Raw genomic sequence first — 19022 nt, 5'->3', positions numbered from 1 at the left:
CCTTGTCTTGGCACCCTGAATGAAAATCACTTGACCATAGATACATGGGTTTATTTATGGACTCTTAATTATATTTCACTGACATATCTTTCTTTATGCTAATACCTTACTGTTTGATTACTATTGCTTTGTAGTAAGTTTTGAAATAGGAAAATGTGAGTCCTCCAGCTTTGTTCTTCTTTTTTAAGATTGTTTTACCTATCTGGATCCCTTGGGTTTTCTGTATTGTAGGATCAGCTTTTTCATTTCTCCAAAGAGGCCAGTTGGGATTTTAATAGGGATTGTGTTGAATCTGTAGATCACTTTGGATGGTATTGATATCTTAACAATATTAAGTCTTCTGTTCCATTAACATGGGATGCCTTTCCATTTATTTAGATCTTTCATTTCTTTCAAGAACGTTTTGTAGTTATCAGAGTATAAGCTTTGCACTTCTTTTATTGAACTTATTTCCAGTATTTTATTGTTTTCAGTGCCATTGTAAAAGGAACTGTTTTTTCAATTTTATATTTGGATTGTTCGTTGTTAGTGTATAGAAATAAAATTTATTGTTGTATATTGATCTAGTATTTTGCAACCTTGCTAAACTCATTTATTCCGAAAGTTTTTCAATGGATCCCTAGAATTTTCTATATACAAGACCATATCACTTATGAGTAGAGGTAGTTTTCCTTTCTAAACTAGATGCCTTTATTTCAATTTCTTGCCTAATTGTCCTGGCTAGAATGTCTAGTACAGCGTTGAATAGAAGTGGTGAGAGGAGACAGCCTTGTCTTACTCCTGATCTTAGGGGGAAAGTTCTCTATTTTAACCATTTAGTATGATGCTAGCTGTGGGTTTTTTATGGATGCTGTTTATCAGGTTAAGGAAGTTCCCTTCTACTCTTGGTTTGTTTAGTATTTTTATCATAGAGGGTCTATTTTTTAATTTTTTGGTCTTTGGTTCCCCTAAGTCAATTGTTAATTTTCGTGAAAGAAGTAAGGATTTTCTTCTAACAGTCTGCCATCCTTCAGTTGCCTACGAAGCTTCTTGGCATAGAGCAGATGTTTAGTAAATATTTAGTGAGTGATTATAGGCATGAAGAAATGAGTAAATGAACAGATTTGCTTTGCATCTATTGTAATCATGCTAGCCTCAAAGCTGCTCTTTGAGAGTGAGGTTGTATATGAAAAACATGATTCATGACCAAAATGTGATTGAGGTGTAAGCCAGGACCTATCTGAAGATTTCTATAAGTGTGCTTTTAAGGCCTTGGCAGTGAATGACATGAGCTGTCCTAGGTCAGTTTCCCCAGGAAAGAGATTCTGAAAGAGAGAGTTGTGTACAGGTTTTACTCTATATTTAAGGGGGGCACCCAGCATCTGCTACATGTATATACTAGATGATCTAGCAGGTCTGAGACTGAGAACTTCATCAGTACTTTCTGCCCGATCGTGCTTATCCAGGACATTTAGCCTTTGTCAGAAAATTATCATTGGTCAAGTAATTAAATTTTCAAATAGCCACAATAAGTCTGGATTAACAAATAGTAAAACCAACTTTCTAAATGCTGTCTAACTGCATTGCCTTAGGAATACTAATAATCTTTGAAAATCAGTTGCTTTAGTAAATACGTTTGTTTACTTATGAAGTCAGTGAGCTAATAGTACCTCCCCATCCACTGCTTAATGTTACGACATTTAAGTTTTTATCTCTATGGTTATACTATCTACATCAAAAATTAACATATCTCATATGTCTAGTTGGAATGAGAATTTCCAAAAAAAATGTGTCTTGAAAAGTATTTAAAGGTAAGTTGTCACCTACTACTGTTTCTTAATTTCAGTTGTTTTGTTGAGTGATTGGAACGTGTCAACTAAGTGCTGACTTTTCTGTGTAAGGTTATGAATAGTATCAGAGATTGCTTTGTGACTGGGAAGTGGGAAGAGGATAAAGATGCAGCCAAGATTTTAGCAGAAGATGGTAAGTAAAGGGCCTTATTTTTCAGAGAAGACTGTCTTCTCTATATTTTATTCCATATCTTTAAAAGTTGGAAATAATAGGCAAATGTGAAATGCTTTGGGGAACGCTGACAGAGGAGTTTATGGGTAATACTCTGGTTCCTCTTTTTATGGTGATCTTATTTTCTTCCCCTGGTTAACTGACTTGTTAGAAATGGACCTTAAAGAAAAGTGGGAGGCTTTCCATAAATCTTATCATGTGTTTGTTAAAAATGGATTTTTGTGTGTGTGAAAAATAAACTCAAATAACATATTTTTCTTTTTAATAATGAAGGTGGTATACATTGTAGAACATCTAGAATAAAAAGTCATACCATAACCTCCACCATCTGTTAAAAAACCTTTGTTAATTTTTTGAGTTTATTTATTTCCAGTCATTTACAAATTTTTAAAATTTCTAGTTATAATCCTACTTTATATAAATTGCATCATTAAATTTTTTCAGAGGTTTCATGTTTACGATTTAATTCTCTCATATCCTAATTCAGTTCACAGTTTCTCATTTAAGCAATTTACCTTGTCCATATTATGAATAACTCTGCACTGGAGCACCTTGAAATAACTCTTGGGTCACATTTTTTATTTTCATAAGTTAGATTCATAAAAGTTAGAATTGTTGAGTCATTTTATGAACCACAACTCCCAAAAGGTTTTTCAGAAAGTCGTTCTTATTTATGTGCCCTTAAGCAGTGTATCTTAGTACTTAACATTTTACTGCTTTCATTCAATATTGAATACTACCCATAAAAAAATGTTATTTTTGGCAATTTGATAAAGAAAATTGTTTCTTTTTATATTTATAACTGGCATTCTTTTGATTACTAGTAAGTGAGAATATTTAAGGTATGTTGGCTATGGCATTTCTTTGCTGAATTCTTTGTGTTTTTTGCTCATTTTTCTAATGGGGTATTAATGTGTTTTTTTACTGATTTGTAAAATTATCCTTTAAAGGATATTTATCCTCTTTCATTGATTGTAAATATTTTTCTTCTTTTAGCTACTCAACTGCTTTCTGCCACTATATAGTAGTTTGTACCCTCTAGAACTTTATATAAGTAGAATCATACAGTATGTACTCTTCTAACTTCTACTCAGCATAATTATTTTGAGATATTCCATCCTGTTGCATCTTTGTCCCTTTTTATTGCTGAATAGTTGATTTCTTTTATTAGTGAGTAGTATTCCATTGTATGATGCTCTGCAGTTTGTTTATCTGTTCACCTGTTGGTGACATTTAGGTTATTTCTGGGTTTTGGCTCTTGCAAATAAAGCTACTGTGAACATGCTTGCACAAGTTTTTGTATGAGCAACTGCTTTCATTTCTGTTGGGTCCATAACCTCAGAGTGGGCTGAATGGATCATGTGGTAGATGTATGTTTAATTTTTTAAGAAATAGCCAAATTGTTTTCCTAAGTGGTTTTACCATTTTGTATTGCCATTAGCACTTTATGAGATTTCCAGTTATTCCATGTCCTTGCCAATACTTGATACAGTCCGTCTTTTTAGTTTAAATAGTCTTGAGGTATAGAACGATATCTCATGGTTTTCATGTGTATTTTCCTAATGACTGATGATATTGAGCATTTTTGTGTGCTTATTTTCCATCTGTTTCTTCTTTGGTGAAGTGTTTGTCAAATCTCTTGTGCAGTATTTTAATCTATTTAGTTTACTGGAATCCTTTATCACTTGTGATTTTAATTATCCTTGCCTAGTATGTGGTTTGTCTTTTCATATTTTTAACAGTGTCTTTTGCAGAGCAAAAGTTTTTAATTTTGATGAAGGCCAATTTTTTTTAATGGACTGTGCTTTTGATAATGTATCTGAGAAATCTTTGCCCCTGTCGTGACCCAAGGTTTAGTGTTTTTTCTCTAATAAACTTCCTGTTTTGAGATAATTGTAGACTGAATTAAATTGACATGCATGTGTTAAGACCTAATACAGAGAGATCTCTTGTATATTGTACTGTGTCCTATATAGTACAAGACCACAACCTTTATATTAATGTTGATACCATCCACTGATCTTACGTAGATTTCCCCAGTTTTACTTCTGCTCGTATGTTTTGTCTGTGTGTGTTTAGTTCTATGCTATTTTATCACATGTGTAGGTTTATGTATCTACAAACAGTTACAATACAGAACATTTCCATCACCACAGGATACTTTATATTGCTCTTTTTTAAACACATTTAGCTCCTTGCTCTCACCCATCTCCAAGTTCCTACCTGTCAATCACTTATCTGTTTTTCATTTCTATAATGTTATAATTTTTAAGAATGTTAAATAAACGGGATCATACAATATGTAACCCTTTATGATTGATTTTTTTCCCCCATTCATCATAATTTCCTAGAGAGGTCCATGAAAGTTGTTGCATGTGACTGTAGTTCATTCCTTTTTATTGCAGAGTAATGAGTAGTACTCTCTGATATGGATGTAGCAGTTTGTTTAACCATTCACCCACTGAAGTACATCTGGGTTGTTTCCAGTTTTTGGCTATTGAGAATTGAACTGCTATGAACATTTATGTACAGGTTTTTATATAAATATGAACTTCCTATTTTTCTGGGATAAATGCCTAAGAATACAGTTGCTGGGTTGTATGGTAATTGCATATTTAGCTTTATAGGAAACTGCCAAAGTAGTTGGGCCTTTTTATATTTCCACCAGTAATATATGAATGATCCAGTTTCTTCATATCTTTGCCAGTATTTGGTGTCCTCACTATTATTTATTTTATCCAGTCTAATAGTGGTATTTCACTGTGGTTTCATTTTATATTTCCCTGATGGCTAATGATGGTGAGCATTTTATCATTTTTGCCACATTTTATTATTTGCAGTGTATTCTTTTATAAAATGTTCATGGATGTCTTTTGCCATGTTTCTTATTGGATTCTTTTTTTAATGTTGAGTATTGGGAGTTCTTTATATATTTTATTCCATTATTGGATATGTGGTTTGCAGATATTTTCTCCTAGTATGTAGCTTGTCTTTTCATTTCTTAATAGGGCCTTTCATAGAGCAAAAGCTTTTAGTTTTGATGAGGTCCAATTTATCATTTTATCATTTTTAGGGATCATGTCAAGTCTAGGAATTGTTTTCTATTCCTAGATCCTGATGATTTTCTCCTATGTTGTTTTCTAAGAATTTTATACTCTTATTTTCTGTTTATGGCAGCAATCTATTTTGATTTTTTTTTTAGGATTTATTTATTTTAGAGAGAGAGAGTGTGCATGCATGCGAGTAGGGGCAGAAGGAGAGAATCTTCAAGCAGACTCTCCGCTGAGTGTGGAGTCTGACATGTGGGGCTCTCACAACCCGTGAGATCAAGACCTGAGCCGAAACCAAGAGTTGGCTGCTTAACTGAGTGAGCCACCCAGGCACGCCTATTTTGATTTCTTTATAAGGTGTGAGGTTTAGGTTAAGGGTTATATTTTTGCCTGAGGTGTATATTCCTCAAGCACTTTTTGTTTCATTGACTTGCTTTTGCACCTTTGTCAAAAATCAGTTAAGCATCTTTGTGTGGGTTTATTGCTGGGTTCTCTCTTGTGTTGCATTGATTCATGTGTCAGGCCTTCCACCCATACCACACTATCTTGGTTACTGTGGTTACATAGTAAACATTAATACTGGGTAGAGTGATTCCTCTCACTTTATTCTTTTTTTTCAAGGTTGTTTTATCCTAGGGCCTGTGACTGCATATAAATGTTAGAATAAGCTTATCTGTATCTACAAAAAAACTGCTGGGATTTTGATGGGAGTTGCATTAAACCTATAGGTCAATTTGGGGAGAATCTTTACTATTTTGAGTATTCTAATCCAGGAGCATTTATTTGTCTTTAATTTCCTTCATCAGTATTTTGTAATATTTGGCATCCTAATGGTGAGTATATTTTGATAAGTTTATACTGAAGTATTTCATTTTCATTGATTTTTATGTGTTTATCTTTTATTTTGCTGAACTCACTTATTAGTTGGGAGGGGATTTTTTTTGGTCTAGATTGCTTGGGATCTTTTACATAGTTGTGTTATCTGCACATAGGAACAGTATTATTTCTTTTTAACCTGTGGCCTTTTATTTTTATTTACTTGTTTATAATCATTTTATTTATTTATTTTTTCATAGTGATAAGTGTACTCTTTAATCCCCATTTCCTCACCTACCTCCTCTCTGGTAACCATCAGTTTGTTCTCTATAGCTAAGAATCTGTTTCTTGGTTTGTCTCTCTTTTTTCCTTTGCTCATTTGTTTTGTTCTTTAAATTCCACATATGAGTGAGATCATATGGTATTTATCTTTCTCTGACTGACTTATTTCGCTTAGCGTTATACTCTCTAGATCCATCCATGTTGTTGCAGATGGCAAGATTTCATTCTTTTTGATGGCTGAATAATATTCCCTTGTGTGTGTGTGTGTGTGTGTGTGTGTGTGTGTGTGTGTGTACATACATATGTATGTATATATATATATACACACACACACACCCCATCTTCTTTATCCATTTATCTATCAGCGGACACTTGGGCTGCATCTGTAGTTTGGCTATTGAAAATAATGCTGCCATAAACATGGGGGTGCATGTATCCCTTTGAGTTAGTGTTTTTGTATTTCTGGGGTAAATACCCAGCGGTGCAATTATATGTATATGTATATTAAATACATTTATATTTAATTTAAATTTTTTCTTATATAATGACTAGGATTAGTGCTAACAGGAAATCTTGCCTTGTTCCCAGTATTTTTCACTATTATGTATGATGTTAGTTTGGTTTCTCTGTGGATGCTCTTTATGTGCTCCATTCTTCTGTATTCCTGGTATACTGAGAGGTGTTTTATTTTTTTTTAAATTATGAATGGGTGGTGAATTTTGTAAAATGCCTTTCAGTGTCAGTTGATATGATCATATGAATTTTTTATTCCTTACCCTTTTGATATAGTGGATTACATTGATTAATTTTTGAATTTGGACCAGCTTTGCATACCTGGAATAAATCCCAGTTGGTCATGATATATAATTCTTTTTATATGTTGTTGAACTTTATTTGATAGTATTTTGTTAAGGAATTTTGTATCTAAGTTTATAAGAGATACTGGTCTATAGTGTTGTTGGTTTTTTGTTTTGGGGGATTTTTTTTGGTACTGTCTTCATTTAGTTTTGGTGTCAGAGTAATATTGGCTTCATAAAATGATTCCAAAGTATTCCCAATTTTTGTTTCCTGGAAGAGATTGTGTAGAATTGGAATGTTAATTTTTAAAATGTTTGGTATAATCTCCAGTGAAATGGTCAGGGCCTGGAGATTTCTTTTTTGGGAGCTTATAATGACAAGTTTTATTTCTTTAATGGTTATAGGATAATTTAAATAATTTAGGTTATATATTCCATCTTGGAATGGATTTCTGAATTTTGCTATCTTACGGTTTTCAAGGAATTTCAAAGGCTTTTGGCAAAGTGAAAGTTTCACTAAGTGCCTTCTCCAAGAAACTAGCTTGGGTATTCTGAGTATAATACTCATAGTATTCATTTAATAACCTTTCAATGGCTGCAGGATCTGTTGTGGTAATCCCATTTCATTCTTGATAATTGGTGATTTGTGTCCTCTTCCTTTTTCTCTTTGTCAGTAGGTTTATTAATTTTGTTGATTTTTTTCAAATAATCAGCTTTTGGTTTCATTGATTTCTGTGTTCCATTTTTTAGTTTTCAATTTTATTGGTTTTTGCTTTTATCTTTATTATTTCTGTTCTTTGCTTGTTTTAGGTTATTTTGTACTTTTCAGTTTTCTTAGATTATTGGTTTAAGACCTTTTCTCATTTCTAATATGAGCATTTAGTGCTGTAAATTGCTTTCTCTGCACTGCTTAGCCGCTCCCCCCAAATTTTCATTCAATTCTATGCATTTTTCTGTTTCCTATGAGACTTCTCTTTGATCCATGCATTATTTAGTGTTTTTTACCTACAAACTACGAAATGTTTAGGAATTTTCTTGTCTTTCTGTTATTGATTTTCAGTTTAATTACATTATATTCTAAGAACATACTCATGATTTCAGATGTTTTACATTTGTTTAGATTTGCTTTACTACCCAGACTATGCCCTGTCTTGATAGATGTTCTGTGGGTGCTTTAAAAATTGTTTATTCTGCTGTTGTTGGGTATCATGTTCTATATATGTCAGTTAGATTCTGTTGGGTTGGCTGTATTGTTCAAATCTTCTCTATCTTTGCTGATTTTCATACTTAATTTTATCAGTTCCTGAGAGGAGGATATTGAAGTTACCATGTATTATTTTGGACTTAAATATCTCTTTCAGCTCTATCAATTTTTGCTTCTTATATTTGAGGCTCTGTTTGGTGCACATATGTTTAGGATTGTTATGTCTTTCCGGTGGATTGATGTTGTGTATTATGGTCACCTCCTATTCAACCCATTGGTGAAGGAGAGATTCCAGCTCTAGGGTTATGGGGATGGCTGAACACACACCTGACACTGGACAGATGTGATTGACAGCAGTTTATTAGTCACATACACTCATAGCCTGAGGGAAGGGAACACTGCATGCCATGCAGAGATTGAACAACCAGGGGCTTTGGGAGAAAGGCTTTGTACCTAAATGAGCATAGGATGACCATTGGTTCCCTTGACAGGATGTGATTAATGCATTTGAATAAATTAATGGGCTGGCAGAGAGGTGAAGTGAAACCTGTTAGGTTGAGGGATAGGTGGGGTGCAGGTGGTCCAACTGAAAAAGAACTATCAGGATGGGGAGCCTTTCCCATAGGGCAGGGACATATCTGGCAGGCCTACTCACAGCTAGACCTTTGGGACCCTGTGAGGCTCAAGGATGTCAAGGCAGCCCATGAAATTTTAGGCCTTACAGTTCAGTTAAGTCTTTCTCTGGCTCTGATAGTTTTCTTTGCTCTGAAGTTTATTTTATGAGATAATAATTTAGCCATTCTTGCTTTTTTAAAAGATGAGTTGCACAGTATATCTTTCCCCTTTTACTTTCAACTTACTTGAGTTGTTAAATCTAAGGGGAGTTTCTTGTAAACAGCATGTGTAGTAGGTTATGTGCTTCTATCCTCTCTGTCAATCTGTATTTTGATTGGTATATTATGCCATTTACATTTAAGGTACTTACTATATGTAATTGTGTAAGTCTGATATTTTACTGTTTTGTTGTTTGTTTACTCTGATTCTAATTTTTTTCTGTCTTTCCTCTGTTTTCATTTTCTTCTATCTTGACATGTTTACAGTTTTTGAGTGTCTCTAGTTTTTGTAGTTGTTGCTCATTGTAATATAATAGCCTACTGGTGCCAGCATTTTATCATTTGAGTAACATGTGGAAACTTTTCTTCCATTTCGGTCCCTTTATCTTTCCCACTTTTAAATGTTATTGGTTTGTGTATTAGATAGTGCTATAATTTTTTTTCAATCTTCAAATATGATTTTAAAAACTCATAAGAAAAAGGCTATTTTATTGTATGTAGCCATGCTTTTGGTCTTTTGTTTGTTTTTTCTTTTTTTCCCAGAGGTCCCAGATTTCTTCTTTTATAATTTACTTACTGCTTAAGAACTTTCTTTAGCCATTTTTTTTTTTTTTTTAAAGATTTTATTTGAGAGAGAGAGAGCCGGGTGAGTGAGCATGAATAGGGGGCAGAGGCAGAGGGAGAGGGAGAAACAGACCTCCCCACTGAGCAGGGAGACCGATGTGGGGCTCGATCCCAAGACCCTGAGATAACGATCTGAGCCAAAGTCAGACATTTAACTGACTGAGCCACCCAGGTGCCCCACTTTAGCCACTTTTTAAGAGTAGGTATGCTAGCGACAGATTCCTGTAGTTGTTATCCATGTGAGAATGTCTTTATTTCCAACCCATAGTTTCACTGGATGTAGAATCATAGCTGACAGTTCTTTCCTTCAGCACATGAAAAATGTACCACTTCCTTCTGACCTCTGATTTCAGAGGAGAAATGCACTGTCATTTTGAATTGGTGTGAATCTGTCATTTCTTTCTGGCTGCTCTCAAGATTTTTATCTTTGTTTTCAGTTTTCAGAAGTTTGATTGGTGAAGATTTCATTGGGTTTCCTCTGTTTGAAATTTGCTCAGCTTCTTGAATCTTTTAGGTTTATGTCTTTTACCAAATTTGGGAAGCTTCAGTCATTATTTCTTTCAATCCAGGTATCCTTGTGAGATCATATAAATGGTGGATCTTTTGTTTCTGCCCCACAGGTCCATGAGGCTCTGCTCATTTTTTTTTTGGCTGTTTTTCCTCTACAGTGTTCAGACTGGATAAATTCTGTTGATCTGGCCTCAAGTTCTCTGATTCTATCCTCTGTCATCTCCACTCTTACTATCTAGCAAGCTTTTAAAACTTCTTCTGTTGTATTTTTCAGTTCTATAATTTCTGTTTGGTTCTTCAGTTTCTTTGCTGAGATTTTCAATTTTTTGGTTGTTGCCAAAGGATTTTTAGTCACTTGATGAAGCATTTTGGTAATGGCTGCTTTAAGTACAAGTCAGATAGTTTCAATATCTGATTCATTTTATTGTTGGTGTCAGATGTCTTTTCACATTTCAGTTAAAATTTTCCCGGATTGGGGTATGACAGGTGATTATCTATTGTATCCTACACATTTTGGTTTTTATGTTAGGAGACACTGGGTCCTATGTAATCTTTTTATTTTAGCATGCAGTCCTCTTGTTTAGGATTAGTGTGCAGGTCCTGGTCTACTTTATGGGCTGTGGTTCCAATGACAATTTAATTTTAGAGCTTTTGTGGTACTATTTTGATCTGCTTAGTTTATCTGATGCCACTGGTCTCTGCGGGTACTGCCTGAGGAGACAGAGGACCTTCCCTAGTCCGGGCCCCCTGTTGTGGCTAGGTGGGGAAAGGTTGTCTTGGCCTGTAGGGCTAGTTTGCTTGCTGTGGGGATATCTTTGCTGGTCCTCCCAGGGTACACATTGTTTTTAGATGAGGGAGGAGAGCCTCATGCCTGGCAGAATCTCCCTTTGTCAATAACCCTTAGCCACCTGGTATATCTTGGTGGAGGAAAAGAGATTCAGGCTCTTTGGGGAAGGCGAACACTTCCCCTCGTCACTTATTGTCAGTGGGGCTTTCAAAGCACCCCCTTTACCAGTGCTGCCCGATTTACCCAGTGTTGCTGCTGAGAACTGAGTTTGATCTGAGGGAACATTGAGTCTACCTGGTCTACCTTCTGTTGCTAGGTTGAGGGTTGGGAAACAGTGGCTCTGAATTGCCTTTCTGTGGGTTGTGGTATAGTGAGCCACTGGCCATTATGTCATTCCTCTGGTCCTGGGGACCCTCACCAGCCCTTTTTTTCTTTACACCTTTCAGAGTTCTTTGATTTTCTTTAGGCTCTTGTGTTATTTTTGGAGTTGGTTATACTTAGTTGGGAGGAACAGAAGAAATAAGTCTACACTATCTTTTCTAGACCAGAAATCTGTGTTGGTATTTTTTTTTTAAATTTTAATTCCAGTATGGTTAACTTACAGTGTTATATTAGTTTCAGATGTACAATATAGTAATTTAACAGTTATGTATATTACTCAGTGCTCATCATGACAAGCGTACTCTTAATCCCCTTATTTCACTCATACCCCTAGCCTTCTCCCCTCTGGTAACCATCTGTTTGTTCTTTATAATTAAGAGAGATTTTTGGTTTGTCTCTTTTTTTTTCCCTTGCTTATTTGTTTTGTTTCTTATATTCCACAAGTGAGTAAAATCATATGGTATTCGTCTTTCTCTGACTAACTTATTTTGCTCTCGAGCTCCATTCATGGTGTTGCAAATGGCAAGATTTCATTCCTTTTGATGGCTGAATAATATTCCATTTTACACACACACACACCCCTACACATCTTCTTTATCCATTCATCTATCGATGGACGCTTGGCCTACTTCCATAATTTGGCTATTGTAAATAGTGTTATAATAAACATAAGGATGCATATATCCTTTCAAATTAGTATTTTCATATTCTTTGGGTAAATACCCAGTAGTGCAATTACTGGATTATCTGATAGTTCTATTTTTAATTTTTTGAGGAACCTCCATACTCTCTTCCTGCACCAGTTTGCATTCCCACCAACAGTGCACAAGGGTTCCTTTTTTTCCGCATCCTTGCCAACACTTGTTTTTTGTGTTTTTTATTTTAGTCATCCTGACAGGTGTGAGTTGGATCTCATTGTGGTTTTGATTTGCATTTCCCTGACAATGAGTGATGTTGAGCATCTTTTCATGTGTCTTTTCGTCAGTGGAGAAATGTCTGTTCATGTCTTCTGCCCGTTTTTAATTGAATTATTTGGGTTTTTTTGGTATTGAGTTGTATATATATTTTGGATACTTACCCTTTACTGGATATGTCATTTGCAAATATCTTCTCCCATTCAGTAGGTTGTCTTTTCTTGGTGGTGTTTTTTATTATAACTGTGATAAAAGGAGAATTGACATCTTTCTGATATTGAGTCTTCTTTTTCAAATATATGGTAATCTTTGTTCAGTAGATAACATTAACCACACCTACTTCATTAGGTTGTGTTGAAGAATGTAGTTAAGGCACATAAAATACTTGTCTGTAAAGCACTTGCAAGTGTTAGCTAATGTCTATTCCATGTGTTCTTTAGTAGCATATTAAAGCTTTTTAAGTTTTTAAAATAAAGTTTTGGTACATTTCTTGTAAGGTTTAGTCCTAAGTATTTTGTCCTTTTTTGTTTTTATTACAAATGGAATCTTCCCATCTACTGTATCTTCTTTGGCTCTTTGATTCTTTGGCTCTTTCTTATATGAAAATGTTTTATCTAAATATTACTTCTAAATATTGCTTCCCAAAGGAGTTTTAGCATCTTTTTCTTTTAAGGATAGGACCCATAGCTAAACTTAGAGCTCTAAAAACAAATGGATGAGTGAATTAATGAGCTCTTCATGTGGTTCAGCATTATTTTGGGTACCACTCTTACTCTAAGTCCTGTATTTTATGTAATCCAAGATTTTTCCTGGGTATGCCAGGCATTGTGTTGTGTTGATCTTACTATTGAGACTCTTTGTCCTATGTGTTATTAATCAAGCCATGGTTTTTTCATGTCACTGTTGGTCTTGGGGGCTCACCTGCAGGGCCATGCATATATCTCTGTGTGCATCTCTGCTGCAAAGTGTTTACCACCTGTATTGGAAAAATAGCTCTTGGCTAAGTGCGATATCGAAGTAAAGTAAGGAAATATGGGTTGGGTCCATGCGCTTCATCCAAACAGGTGGTGAAATACTGACAATTCAACAAGAAAAAGAAGCGTGTGGAAGTACAGGATTCTCCTGGGGTGTGTAGCAATAAGTAAAAATGAAATTTGGGCTTCAGAGTATGCAGTGCACCTGGTGGTGCTACAGTGTCATATGCAAGCCCTATTCACAGAGGACATTTGGGTGTTCTTTTCCCAGAAGAGCTCTATGGTGACTTTGAAGACCTGGAAACAGGGGACGTGCACAAGGGAAAACCAGGCGCAGATACTCAGGTATGATTTTGTCATGGCTGGCTGTCAGTCACTGGTCCTTGATCTGTGGTCAGTATGTCCTGAGAGAGGCCCATATTAAGAAATGCAGATCTTATTATCTGTGTAGATTACAGAGTAGATGGATTCCTTCCTAAAAATGCGGAGATTGGGAACAGATCAAAGTTGTTGGTTTGTTATTCTTGATCTTTTGGGTGATACCTACTACCTCTTGTTGTCATTATGATTCTTCAGTCATTGAAAGTTTAGCTCCCAAGTCACTGTCTTTCTCTCTACCATTCCTTTTGCCATCATTCTCCTCTTAATTTAAGTACCATTTAAAAAAACTAAATCCCTATTCTCCCTAGTATTTCTTTAGAACAGTGTCTGGGGAGCATCTGGGTGGGGACACTTGCTGTTATTTTTATTCATATTTGGCATTCCCAGCCAGAGTAAGGAGTGACAGTGTATTGTAATGCAGATGTCTAAATGTCTCTTGTAGTAGTACATGTTATTTAGAGCCAAAGGCTGTGTTTTGGTTTCGTTTGTTTTTTGTTTTGTCTTCCTAATGATCATAACCAAGACTTTTGCAGCTCAGATAGAACTTTAAAAATCTGCTTTAATGTTTAAAGAAAAGATCTCCACAAACTTTTACAAAATTTTCTCTTCTGGAAATTTAAGATTGAAGATGCAGAAGAAGTTAAGGAAGAAATTGACCCCAGTGCAGAGGAAAGTGCCAAGAAAAAGCATTTGGATAAGAAGAGAAAATTGAAGGAGATGTTTGATGCAGAATATGATGAAGGAGAAAGCACGTATTTTGATGATCTTAAAGGAGAAATGCATAAACAAGCACAGGTAAGAAAACTTGGTTCCTATCAGCTTTATTTCAAGGCTATAATACAGTGTTGTGAATACGTAATTTCGTTTAGGTCTCTGCTTCCTGACCTGCTTCTCTGCCTCAGGTTTGGATTCTTAGGTCAAGATGCAGATAAGTGTGTTTATTCATGCAGTCATCTGATTGTTTTTTCAATCAGAAATTGACCAGAAAGATACCAATATCTATTTTATACCAAGCATCGAGGAAGTAAAAATGGCTGAGACAGGCAGCAACTGCTGAGGATCTCTCAGTGTGGTGGTTTGAGACAGTGTTTATTTAAATGCAGGCATTGCCTTAGCATTCTGAGTACTGCTCCCTGGAATCATAAATAATTTGAATGGGTAGGTGATTCTTGCACACACCAGTGCTTATGCATACACCAGTGCTGTCCAGGGAGGCTTTCCTAAAAATTCACCTTGGTCAGAGTTCAGAGGGTATTTCAAGTGTCGGGTCAGATGTGGAGATAAAGGGAACACGTGGAATGCTGAAAAGAAGATAGTCTGGCCCCCCTGCCTGGGATGCTGAACAGACCGACTTGATGAACTCACTCTGAAGGAGTTACAAAGATGTGTATGCAGTTGATGGCGAGTGTTTGAGTTGTGCTTTGACAAGGGGGACCACCAATAATTCCTGTAAACTAGAACATATCTTAATACATCTTAAACAGGTTGAGCATATGATTTCTGAAAATGCCGTCAGTGGGCTTTGCCCAACCTAGGCTTTCATCTGTTCAAAGAAAGTATCTCCTGGTTAGTCATTAATATAGTGGTTCTAAGTCTATACTGACTTTTGATAGAAGTTAGTAACTAAGACGTGTAAAGCTAGTTCTGAGGTCTTTGCTTCAGTTCATTTATAACTTAAAATCACCTAGAATCTTGTGGCCTTTTGTAAAGGACTTTGAATTTTTTACTCTGAGTGAAATGGGGACCCATGGGGGGTTTTGAACAGAGGAAAGACACGTATGACCTGCTTACCTTTGAAAGGATTGCTGTGGCAAGAGTTCAGTAAGATTAAGGTGACTTGCCATGGGGGGTGGGGACGTGTGTGGCAGTGGAGGCGAAAGAGTCAAATTCTGGATATACACTTTCGAAAGGTAGATCAAAGGTAGATTGTGGGGTGTGTGAGAGGAAATAAGGATGACTTGCTGGAAGGATTGAGTTGTCAGTAAGATAGGAAAACCTCTAGTTGGTGCAGGTTTGTCTAAGAAGATGAAGTTTAGAGCTGTTGGGTTTGAGATCTCTCTCAGACAAGTGGAGCTTCAAGTAGTCAGTGAGGAGCCCTGGAGAGAGATTGGGGCCAGGGACTTGGATGTACAGTCCTCAGCATCTAGATGCTACTTAAAGCCATGAAGTGGATGGGATGCCCTAGGAAGTGAGTGTGGAGCAGGAGAGGAGAGGACTAGGACTGACAGTGGGTACTCCATTGTAAGAGGCTGGGCGGAGAGGATGAAGCAGCAGTGGGGATTCAGCCGTGCTCAGGAGAGAGAAGAAATTGAAGAGAACACGAAGTAAGCTGGAAGCCACCATAGAAGGAGGGATAAATTATTTTAAATCCTGATGATGTATTAACTACAATGAAGACAAAATTGACAACTGGATTGGAATGTGGAGACCCTACGTGATTTTGGCAAGCATTTTTATGGAGTGTGGGTTAAAGTCCAAGTTGGGGGGATTTAAGAGAATGGGAGCAGAGGAACTGGAGACTATGAATATAGAAAACTTATAAGCCATTTTACTTCAGAGAGAAGCAGAGAAATGGGGCAGTAGTTGGAGGAAGTAGAGTCCAAAGAAGATGTTAAGATGGGAGAAATAGCAGGCAAGACCTGTTAGAATAAAGTTCAGTAAGAGTGAATGATACCTAGTATGCAAGTGAAGTTTGGCATAAAATAAATCTATAGTAGCTGCCCAGATGAACTTTCTGTAATAACGGAAATGTCTATCTGTGCCGTCTTGTATTGTAGCCACTAGCCACGTGTTGCTACTGATCACTTGAAATGTGACTACTGTGACCAGGGGACTGAATTTAAAATTTTTATTTAATTTTAATTAATTTCAGTAATATAATAAGTAATAAATATAATAACAAGATAAAAGGCTGGATGTGGGTATAAACCCTGGTAGAAGAGATTGCTGTGGAGATTCTTTTAGACTGCTTAGTTTTTGAGTGAATTAAACAGTCAACAGCTGAGAGTGAGGATGAGGGAGGAGATACTGGATATTGGATATTGGAGAGTAAGAAAAGAAAGTGTGGACTGGGAAGCTGAGAGTGTTGGCTGACCAGCATTAAGGGTTGCTTTCAGAGTTGTTTGCATTTGCTGTATCTTGGAGCAACAAAGGAGAAAACAGTTGGGATATATCCTGAACAAACTGTACAGATAAGAATGTATGTTATTTTTAAAGAGGATAAAGCATAAGTGATTATGTCTGTGTTCCTTTATGAGAAAGTGCTCATTTTTTAAAATGTTAATCTTAACTTTTATTAAAGATAACAGCATTGTGGGTTTTTTAATTGTTTTTTTTCCCTGCTCTCGTATCTAGCTTAACCGAGCAGAATTTGAAGATCAAGATGATGAAGCCAGAGTTCAATATGAGGGTTTTCGACCTGGGATGTATGTTCGAATTGAGATAGAAAATGTCCCCTGTGAATTTGTGCTTAACTTTGACCCCCATTACCCAATTATTTTGGGTGGTTTGGGCAATAGTGAAGGCAATGTTGGATATGTACAGGTAGGTACCCTTTGCTGCATGCTTTGACAATTGGGGTTCTTGGGACATACTTCCACCACTAATCTTATTGAAATCTCTTCTCCCCTCAGATGCGTCTGAAGAAACATCGTTGGTATAAGAAAATCCTCAAGTCCCGAGATCCAATCATTTTTTCTGTAGGGTGGAGGAGGTTTCAGACTATTCCACTCTATTATATTGAAGACCACAATGGAAGACAAAGGCTTCTAAAATACACCCCACAGCACATGCATTGTGGAGCAACCTTTTGGGGTAATATGTGATTGGAATAACTTGCTTGTAGGTTAATTTAAGCCATTACAGTTTTGCTTTTCTCTATTAAATCCCAATTCATAAGATTTTTCTCTTTTTTTTTGGATTGAGGTACATATGTAAAATGGAATCCAGAATTTGTGATTCACTGTATTTCTTTCTTTCTTTCCTTTTTTTCTTCCTATTTTCTTTAAGGTCCAATCACTCCACAGGGAACTGGGTTCTTGGCAGTACAGTCTGTCAGTGGCATAATGGTAAATATCTTGAATGTTTTATTTTCCAGATTGTGTAGGAGAAGTATGTCTTGGATATGGAATGTGTACATGAATCTTGAAGTTGAAAATGACTCGTTTTTTAGTATTCATAGCAAACTTCTCTCTGCTTTTAATTTTTCTACATCTTTTTAAGTAGGATGTGGGAATGAAGGGAGAGGTAGAATTATTATGGTACTGATGACATTTTATATTTTTATGCATTTTTGGACTTTTTTCTTTTTTTTTTTTAAAAGATTTATTTTAGAGAGAGTGTGCACATATGCGTGGAGGGGGGGCAGAGGGTGAGAGAGAGAGAGAGAATCTTCAAGCAGACTCCCTGCTGAGCTTGGAGTCCAACATGGGGCTCAATCCCACAACCCTGAGATCATGACCCAAGCTGAAATCAAGAGTTGGTCGCTTAACCTACTGAGCCACCCAGGCACCCCTTATTTTTCTAAAAATATTCTAAGTAGTGCTCACCATGTGCTAAACATTATGCTAGGTTCTAAGGATACTTCGGATACCAGCTAGACATAAGACTAGCCCTAGTAATGCTGGTTTAGCAAAGTATGGTCATACAGTCTTCATTTGATCAATCAGAGCAGGTTTTATTGGCCCTGTTTGACAGAAAACAGAATAATGAGCAGATGAAATCTGCTCTGGGGGTCCACAATTTAATTTCTTAAACATTGTAACCAAATTTTCATATTCCTTTCCATTCCAAATTGGTCATTGTTTTAAAATTATGTTATTGCGAAATTACCCTCCAGAGAATACTCAAGACACCATCATTAGTTTGGCTTACATATATTATAGCTTCAGATTTTGTTAAAATACTGCTTTGTATGTTCAGATATTCTTTTTTGTTCTTTCTTAGCTGGTTGTAAGTGAAATGCACTTTAGGAATTTATTGCATCCTAGAATTACAGTTTTTCTCTTACTGATACTATTCCTGTATTCAAATTTTGGGGGTTCTTCCCAGCCTGATTTCCGGATAGCTGCCACAGGAGTTGTCCTCGATCTGGATAAATCCATAAAAATTGTGAAGAAATTAAAGCTAACTGGTTTTCCTTACAAAATTTTCAAGAATACGTCGTTCATTAAGGTCCGTATATCTGTATACTCACATATTTATAAATGTATATTTTATTGAAGGAGGAATGAAATACTTCTAAAATATAGTCTGATGTTTTCAAAAGAGTATTTGAAATCTTTTATAAACTTGGTCTTTGCTACTTTTGGTTTACTACTTTCTTTTGGTCTCTATGTTACTTAAATATGCTCAGAAAATTTCAAGGTGACGTTAATAGAGCTACTTACTAATCGAGGCTATTCCTTATTTCGTGTGGGACTGTGACAGAGCTAATATTGAAAATATGGAATCTCATTCCCTGGCTTTTT

The 19022-nt window shown here is 36.0% G+C and overlaps 1 protein-coding gene across 3 annotated transcripts in view; it reads left to right on the top strand.

Moving 5' to 3' along the window:
- Positions 1-19022, top strand: part of BMS1 (BMS1 ribosome biogenesis factor) — a 43630-nt gene that overhangs the window by 19870 nt on the left and 4738 nt on the right. For 2 of the 3 annotated variants that reach the window (XM_032432430.1, XM_032432428.1), the window contains 7 exons: positions 1881-1962; positions 13445-13518; positions 14176-14349; positions 16909-17097; positions 17187-17367; positions 17563-17621; positions 18604-18726. In XM_032432430.1, the coding sequence (XP_032288321.1) occupies positions 1881-1962; positions 13445-13518; positions 14176-14349; positions 16909-17097; positions 17187-17367; positions 17563-17621; positions 18604-18726 (882 nt within the window). The remainder of the gene's footprint in view (positions 1-1880; positions 1963-13444; positions 13519-14175; positions 14350-16908; positions 17098-17186; positions 17368-17562; positions 17622-18603; positions 18727-19022) is intronic. The other variant, XM_032432429.1, reaches the window with a different exon arrangement.

This window comes from Phoca vitulina, unplaced genomic scaffold, assembly GCF_004348235.1.
Source record: "Phoca vitulina isolate PV1807 unplaced genomic scaffold, GSC_HSeal_1.0 scaffold48, whole genome shotgun sequence".
Taxonomy (NCBI): Eukaryota; Metazoa; Chordata; class Mammalia; order Carnivora; family Phocidae; genus Phoca; species Phoca vitulina.
Note: the sequence above shows the minus strand (reverse complement) of the source record. Positions and strands in the feature narration are given on the sequence as shown.